This window comes from Nipponia nippon, unplaced genomic scaffold, assembly GCF_047370975.1.
Source record: "Nipponia nippon isolate SJK-2023a ecotype South Korea unplaced genomic scaffold, ASM4737097v1 scaffold_1, whole genome shotgun sequence".
Lineage (NCBI taxonomy): Eukaryota > Metazoa > Chordata > Aves > Pelecaniformes > Threskiornithidae > Nipponia > Nipponia nippon.
In genome coordinates, this window is record NW_028262290.1 from 163,037,838 (window position 1) to 163,046,968 (window position 9,131).

A 9,131-nucleotide genomic window follows, 5' to 3' on the forward strand; every position below is an offset into this window, starting at 1 on the left:
AATTACATTGTGGCAGGATTGTTTGGGGAAATGATCACACCGCATTGTCCAGTCAGTTTGGTTTCTGTCTGTAAAGAAAAGACTTGTTCAGCACCTGTGAGTGAGGTTCCTCACTATTTGACACCTTTTCTTGTGCAGATTCAATATCTGAAAAAAGTTCTGAAGCTGTCTGCATAAGAGCAATTAGCCAAGGACTAATTTTCAGTCTACAAACAGCTCAAGAAAAATGCTTTGAAAATAAAGACAGAAAATAAGGCTTATTATGAATGTTACCTTGAGTCCTACTTCAGAATATCACCTTCTGTTTAAACTCTTTATTGAAAGCCTCTTTTAAAAAAGGCCAGTTCCTCACTGCATAGCAATTACAACATCTTAAGCCATAAGAGCAAAAATGGTATCAGCACATGTTAATATTTTCCCAGAGTATAGCGTAGTCTCAGACCAGATTTCGTTCAGTGTCTTTTGGCCTCTGTGGGGTCTTTGTGGATTCCTCTCAAAGTTTTAATCACCCTGGTGAGATAGAAGGTGGTGCCTTGGGAAGATTGCATGCAAAGATAAAGGATGATTTGATGACATTACCAGAAAAATCCAATGGGGACAGAAGGTGGTGATTGTACTTCCCCCTTGCATTTGGTTGTTCTGGGGGTAAGGTGATATTCCGAACCTCTGGCAGAGACAGCTCTCCACATTGGCAAATGCCAGACTAGGTCGAATATCCCCAGCTAAAACATATTCCGGGTTTAGCTTAAGATGTCAGGCATCACTGTTGTGTATTCCTACTAAGCCCTGGGATGAGGACAGTCTTTCTGCATTTTTTTTAATTTTTATTTTCTCAGCAAAATAAAAAAAGAAGGAAAAATTTCACAACAGCCCTCATATGGTCACTTCCTTTGAAACTTTGCACTGAATACTGCATGAATTCAGCTTTGGGTTTTGTTTTACACTTAATTGACTTGCTCAATGAAAGGACTGAGCTGCCATACCCCTGCTGACACATCCTTTCCTCAGTGACAGAAAGAATGTGGCACTCTGGCAAGTCACTGTTGTCTCCACCTCCCCACCAATGTCTTACTACTGTGCACATGCACTCTGAGACAGATTTTCAAACCAGATCTAGATACTTGACACTGGGAATGCAATAGTTTAGTTCTCAGAAGATCTGGACCATGATTTTGCAAATGCCACGGACAAGGGTGCAGTGAGTGACGCTGACTGTACAGTAAGTTGACTCACTTCAACCCAGTGACGTCACTGGAGAGCATCGTCTTGATTTCATTGAGTCTTGGTTCAGGTCTTTGTCAGACTGAGTCGTAAGCACTCTGAAGACTGAGCATTCTGATTATATAGGATTAATTCTTGTACTCAGCTTGGGGATTCCCTACAGTCTTTGCAAAACCAAGGTACTTTTGTTCTGAATCAACTGATGATGAGGACTTTCTATTGCACAGAAGAGGCTGGGTAAGGAAGGGTAAGGAGACTGACCTCCAAACTTAGGCACCTAAATTTAGGGGGCACAAGTACCTCACTTCCCTTCCTTTCCCTTTGAGATGTGATTAGTTACCCCGAGTGAGTCCATCATAAACTCTCTAAGGTTCTTTTGGGTGGCTGAGGGGTGTTGGGTTACCGTTCCAATGATCTGATTAGCTGATGGATATAAAATGATTGTTTTCATTTCTAGGTGGCAAGGAGCTGTTATTGACTGGAATGGCACAGAACCAATCTTGTGACTGACCTGACCTGCACTTTATTTGTAAAGACAAAAAGGAAATGACTGAATTAGCACATTCCTATTCCCACCAATACAGGAAATAGGACAAGAGTTGTGCAGTTTACGATGAGGAAGAATGACATGGTTTGCAGGCTGGAAGAGTTTCACCTCAATCACCTCGTGCTTCAGATATTTTGCTTATAATATAAACAACACTTACGTAAATTCCTTGTCACTGCCTTTAAGATACAGCTTCTGAGAGTAGACTGAGTTTCCACCGCCAAATCAAGGCTACAGATGAAGCAGTGAAGTTGTCAACGTCCCCTTGAGGTCTGTTTCTGGATCCACTCTGTATCCTGCAATTGTTTCAAAACATCTGATGAAAGATGCTGAACCCAGGTTTCTGTCACTGTACATGCCTTCTCTGTACTGCCTCGTTCTTCACCTACAAAGCTCCAATGCAAGTATAAAATATCATCCAAGAAATATATATTAACTTCTTTACCTGATATTAGTAAGTCTGGTTTTGCACTGAACAGGCTGATAACCATATGGGCTTTTCAGATAAAACTTGACCTATACAAAGTTCTTGTTGTGTCATAAAATTTGCAGTAAGGATTGTGGTTTTGTGTTACCAGAATAATAATACTAGTACGTTCCTTATACTGGGTGCAATTGGTGTATAACTGTGCCTCACACTGATGTAGCTCATTTTTCTTTCTGGATGAGAGATAGCTGTATCGGTTTATATTTATACCATTGCAGCTAGTTATACACTAGGGCTTATTTACACCAAAGTGATAGATAAGATTTGTGCTTTGCTTCTTCATAATTACAAGAAAACAGAAGAGCTGTTAGGTTTGAAATTTAAATGGTGCCTATCTGTGATAAGTACCATTTTTCATGATTAAATAAAGTGCATGTACTGAAATGATGTACTGTGAAGATCTATCACAAGGTACTGAAACAGCAGTTTGTATTGTGAAACGAATTATTTAAGTGACATATTTTGGCAACACTTTACCAAAATTGGAACAAGTTACTGAACTGAAGATTGGAAAAAATGCCTTGGAAAAAAGGCAGATAAATGGTGTTTCTAGAATTATTCCTCTCTTTTGAGATTGAATATTTCATGAGGGTTTAATAAAGAACTTTTACTTTCTGATATTTATCATAGCATCTTCTTCCTAGTCAGTATGCAAACTCCTCTGAGTCCTGATAAACTACTTGCTCTTTCCAAAACCAATTTCCAACAAAAATTCAGGTCCTACTGTGTGTAGTGTGGAGATATCAAACTGACTATGCAAATACAAATCTTGGGGAATTAGCACTTGAGCTAGATTTGGAAAGCAACCTGAATATAAGCCATAACGGAGTATCAGAAAGGTTTAGATTGTGTTTGAATGTTTCTTCCCATTCACATCAAACTATCTATACGCAGTAAAGCATCTAGGAGTTTCTGTTATTTTAATTTTATTTAATTCAGTATAATGTAATTTGTTTGGTTTAGATCAGATAGGCAAACTTCTTTAAACTTTGTGAGATTAAGATCTCCCATTCAGATTCTGAGGCATAGGCAGCATCAGATCTGAGCTCATTCCTGACTGCTACAGGGATGTTACATGGCCTTTGGCAAATGCTTTTGTCTTTATGTATATAGGGACAGGTTTGTACTGTCAGCTATAGGTGGACTCAATACTGCCTTAAAGATACACTCATCATCCATACTTCAAGCACTCCAGTTTCCCAGGAAGCACTTGCCTCGGTGTAATCTTCAGTGTTTCCGGGAGCAGGAGGTCCCAAACAGTCAAAGATCCCAGATCCAAAGCCTTTGTTCCTCTTGAAATTTCTATGAGCTATAGTCCACACTTTGTTTAATGAAGCAAATATAGTTTGATTTTCCCACCTACCTCACAGAGCACCTATAATGTAAAATAAGACTTTTTGCAGAATGCATTTGGACAGAAAAGAGTGTAGAGATGAAAAATGGTGGAAGATTTTTGGAACCAGCTTTAACAAAAAATTCCTTTCTGGATTTTCCAGTCTACTAAATCTACACCATTTACTTTAAAGCAGTTAGGAGATAACCTTCCACTCCCTGATAGAAGAACAGCAAAGATAAGTGTTCATCTGGGGAAGCATGGAGCTGCTTTGTGCCAGGCCAGATTTCATCTGACTGAAATATGGATGTCTACAGCGCAGACGTGTTCAGAGGAGCTGTTCTCCTCTGTTCAGAGGAGGGGAGATATCAGGTTGTGACATATCTTTGCTTTAGGATGAGAACTGTGCTCCACACTGTAAGATGATGAGTATAAAGGGAGCCCAAGAGGATTGCCTCAAATGGATTTCACCCATGAAGATGTAAGGATTTTTCAGGGTATAAGAAAGAGTATAGATTAGTGAATAGGGCTTGGAAATAGATTGTGGTTTATGGTTTATCTTGGAGGGTAAATGAAGATGAGGAGAGGCCCTGAACTCTGACCCTCTTTCTAAAACAGGCTGCAAAGAACTTTGAGGCTCCTTCATCACTGGTTATGGAGAGTATTTTTGTTGAAACTTAATTTCTATGACAACAGAATCTCAGTGAGACAGATCTTTCTTACCTGTTATCTGTCATTGTATCCACGTATATTTGTTCTGCAAAGTCCACTGTCCACCTGTCATCTGTTTAAGATGAACTAACTCCAGATTCACCTGTGCCCTCACTCACAAAGGCAGAAATAAAGCACTTGGTCTACTTCCCCAAACCGCCACCTGTGTAGGGTAATTCCACCAAGCTGGAGCACTGAGAACCTCAGCATTGCTAAGCACCTTCCACCATCCTTGCTCCTGGAGCCTAAAAGCAGCATCTCCCTTCACCAGGGTTCAGTGGCAGTGTCCTTGCTAGGCAAGAGAGATGGCTCTTGAGATTTGCTACGGCATCCTTCCATCAGGAAGAAATGTGCAACCAGAACATTAATTTAGATCTAGTTCTTCTCAGAAAAATGCCAGAGAATTACCTTGGTCACTATCTGCATCAAGAAGACGACTTGCAGGTTTTTATTCGATATAAAGCACCAGAGTTATTTCCCTTAAAACATTACAGGGCTTTTTGAGTCAATCAATCAGACAAGGCAATGCAAAATGTTATATGGCGATGCAAAAACCTTTGCACAGATCTGTGTAGAATCATATCCTGTTCCAGTAGCATGCATCTCTTTTTTTTAATTATGTTTTCCTCTTCATTGTTTCTCATTTTCTTTTTCATTGCCCAATGAATGTGACTTCCTGAAATGAACAAAAACAGCAACCGTTTGGTAACTGAGAATTAAACAACACAGGTGACATTGACACTTGGTCTGCATGATGTCTTAATTTCATTCTCATTTCTTCTGTGGCATAAAAAAATACACCCTCTGCTGAAAACTGACCCCTTAGCTAACAACAGACATGGCATATTGTGTATGTAGATGTAAGCAGAGGTACTATTTTGGTAAGGTGTCATATACCTCACCTTTGTACAAAAAGTATATTTAACTTTGTCTTGTACAGAATGTCCCATACAAATAAAACATTTAAAGCAATGGTAATAGTAAAAGCCCAGATTTCCTCCTCATTTTTTAATAATTCATCTGCTAGTGGAAATTCATCTGGGAGATTAGATTATAAATGTTTCAAGGGCCTCATCAGGTCGGTGGAATAATAACGAGAAGTTAGGCCTTCTCTTCTGTGAGAGGAACTGTAGTGCAGAGTGGCATGAAGTAGCCCACACTGACCTTGATAGTGTTACACCTAGGCAACTACAGATGCTTAAACCAACTAGTCTGAAGCTAGTTTAAAGCGTGAGGTACTAACTGACTCCATGCATGCACGTCCACCATGTTCTGTTTGAAACCTACCCAAGCGGTAGTGAAAACTGCAACGATCTCGTTACCTCTCATTGTTTAGTCTGATATGAGTCTCATTATCCCGATCAAAATCAGAGCAGAGGCAGTCATGTTACAGAGTTTTATTGGGAGTCTGGTCAGGATGGATATGTGTACACACCGAGTAGGTTTCTTTATCCATCCGCAGGTCTACTCTACAGCAGAAAAAAGGTTTTATTATTATAGCAGCAACCACTTGTGAAAAACTCATCATTGTGCGTAAAATTCAGGCTTAATTTGATGAACCTGCTGGTGTTTGTTTTTCTACATATCTGCCCTTATTATGCTGGTCAAATCTGGGAAAACTTTGAGATTTGATGTCTGACTAGAATGAACGAATGTCTGCTGTCACCATGTGTTTTGTTTCCAGGTAGAGCAAAAATGACAACTTGAGTCTGTTGTTTTCAAGTCTTCCCTTTTCTGAGGCAGATTTCTTTTTGGTTTTGTTCCTAATATATTTAATGGGCTAATTTGAAATGACAGGAAACGGTCACTTTAGAAATCAGAGGAAAGCTGAAGACCTTGGAAAAATGACACAGCCGTTAGCGAAGTTTTTCAGAAGTGATAAGTGGCTTAGGGGCTCTAAAGATTCAATTGCTGAAACTGAAGTACTTAAAGAAGGCACAATTTTCTGGTGGTGGTTGGGAGCTCCATTAAACCACAAGGACCTCAAATCACTGGTTGTTTCTGAAAACGCTGGTACCAATTTTTTGAAGGAGTAGAATAGTCAGTTCTTCAGAGTGTCTACATGATTTGGGGTATGGTTACAAAAACATAATGTGATACAAAATATAGATTTACATTATTTTGGTAACTCTATTTTCCTGTCCCAGGGTAAGTTTACTATGAAGGAAACTGCGCTGAATTATTTCACATTGACCATGCCTGGTATATGGACATTTATTATGGAGTAGGTGATAAAAAGTTAACCCAGACCAATGTCTGTCTTGTAATAATTTGTCTCTTTAGTTCACATTTGTAGAATTGTAAAACTGAAGAATCAAGCACCAAAGCCTCTATGACCGATGTGCATTATTTTATTTTTCTGTTCATCAGTAAGATCATGTAGGAAACAGAGAGGTTTCTTCATGGAAAGAAAATGATTGCTCCTGCATGTCCGTATAATCCAGGGCCCAGTCTGCTGCATAACCTAAGGAAAACTTATCCCATTAAGAACAATTTGTATATACTAGCACTCTTCATTTACTTGTTTTTGTTGGCTAAAAGGTAATAAATCCAACATTAGCTCTGAAATAAGGAAGTGGTTTCTCCTTAGCAACTTTGTTTATAAAGCTAGAGAAGGAAAAAGGGCATTTTCAGTCAGATATTTTATTTGTCATTTCAACCAGGGTGGGGAGGGTGCAAAGTATGCAAAGTGACTTTTTTCTAAGATAAATATTTATCAGTAGTCCAAGATTTCAAGTTTCATGTGCTGTGGGTTTTTTTACTTTTCTTTTGCTTGAAGGAGTCATGCTAAACTGCAACAGTTGACACTTCATGGAAGTTGTGCTTAAAGGCACAATTCTTAGCTGGTCTAAGAATGATAGTGTTGAGACTTTTGCTAGACCCTCGAACTAGAGCATAGAGCACTATTTCTTTGATCTCTGGCTCTTGACATCAAGGTGAGTTTCAGCTAGTGGGTGGTTTCCATGGCACTGTACACATTACATGCTATTCACAGCATGCTTTACATAGCACAGATTAAAATGTCTTATAGCGACTCATGGATCTGGGTGCCTCAATTTTCAAGGCCCATTTGAGAAACCTGAGATCATTTATGAAAAAATAGAGTATAATGAGTTGGCCGTAGACGGGTTGAGATGAGGTGGTCCTGTGCAGAGACTAGATTCAGATACTCAGAGACAGTAAATCTGGAAGCAGCAGTGTGACATTAATATGGCTCTGAAGGTGAACTTATAAACCCTCATTCTTTTATGGAGGCTAATTGGCTGAGATGCAACGAGGCTAATGGGTTCAGATGCAACACATTTCATTTTCGCAGCTGGTCCATGCATTGCTTACTAGGAGATGTTTGTAACACAATCTGTTTGCTTGATGTACCAATGCCTATAAAGGCTCTGGAAAGTAGTGAGCATCCACAATCTCAAAATAAAGGTCTTTCCTGTGTCTGAAAGTGGTCATCCCAAACCAAAAGCTTCCAACATTGTAAATTAGTCTTGGCAATAGTTATAACTGGCTTCCTGCTGTAGGAAGTTTGGTCTCATCTGTGAATCTCAGGCAGGATCTATCTAATCTAGTCAGAGGTGTCTACAGGGTAGATAGCTCCATGTAAACCAATGACCCAGGACTATATTTAAAGCCACTGGTGAGAAACAGGCACAATATGAGCATGAGACACCTGACCTGTTTTAGGTGCCTACTAAGTGAGTTGCATTTTTCACTTCCCTGCCTGCTGCTGGCTGGATCTCCACTGATTATACTGACTATCGGGAGGCTAGGATGACTAGTTCAAATGAATCCCACTGTGTGTGAATGATGAAGTCAGAAAAGAAGAATGTGTTTATAGACCCACATACTTGACAAACCAAGTGAATGAGATGATAAGTGAGAGATTCCTCCTGGCTCCTGCACCATTCTTACCTGTGTCTTCCACTTCACAGCTTTTAGCTGTGAGATAGAGAAACACCTCTTTGAGAAAGAAATCATAGGATTGAGCAGCAGGAATTTGCCAGCATCTGGAGAAGGAGCTGCTGATAAAATTTGATTGCTCACGTAGGCGCACAAGAGGCATATCGGAGTTGAGACCTGGAAGGTGTCCTGGACATGAGATTTTGTAAGCGTAGATTTCTTGTATAAGAACAGCACTAGTACTGTGTCACAATCCTAAATCCTGATAAAACACCCAAGATATCTGTACCTTGTGTTCTGCTTCTTTTCGTACCGTTACCTTATCATTTGGCAAGGACTTCCAGATTAATCTAAGAAATATTCTGGGCATTTGTAAAAATACTCTGTGTGATGGAATTCAGCAAATATTTATTAATTGACAAAACACTAGCAAAGAATGTGTGGCCAAAAAAAGAATAAAACTGTTCAGCTCCTCTCTGTACAATACACAAAGAATATGAGGTTAAAAGTTACATTCCACAAACATACCTTTTGCTGAGAAGTACTTGGTTTGATAAGTGTTATGGATATGAGCCAAGGTCTCCAGACCTTGAATTCTGGATCATTGCTGCAGGGAGCGTGGAAAAATATAACTTCTGGCTAAGGGAAGGGAGTGGTCCACGGTCTCCACCTGTGCAGATCTGTGTGGCACAGTTCCCCTGAGGACGTCTGGGTTTCTGCAAAGTTATTTCCAAAGAGAAGTTAAAACCCCACCAGAAGATCACAGTTATTGAGTAGGCGCTCGGTCAGCTGTCCGTATGACGTGGTCACATTAATGAAGTTTTGGTAGGGATTAGATCCTAAACATTAAAAAGGCATCATCATAAGTGGGGTGGAAGGTGCAACAGTAAATTAATTTTAGTAACCCAAATAAAAAGAAAAAAATCCAC

General features: G+C 39.6%; 1 protein-coding gene across 1 annotated transcript in view; it reads left to right on the plus strand.

Moving 5' to 3' along the window:
- MINDY4 (MINDY lysine 48 deubiquitinase 4) overlaps positions 1-6,211 on the plus strand; it is an 85,912-nt gene extending 79,701 nt beyond the window's left edge. The window contains exon 18 of the mRNA XM_009475345.2: positions 1,679-6,211. Coding sequence (XP_009473620.1) covers positions 1,679-1,727 — 49 coding nt within the window. The 3' untranslated portion in view covers positions 1,728-6,211. The remainder of the gene's footprint in view (positions 1-1,678) is intronic.
- The last annotated feature ends 2,920 nt before the right edge of the window (positions 6,212-9,131 follow it).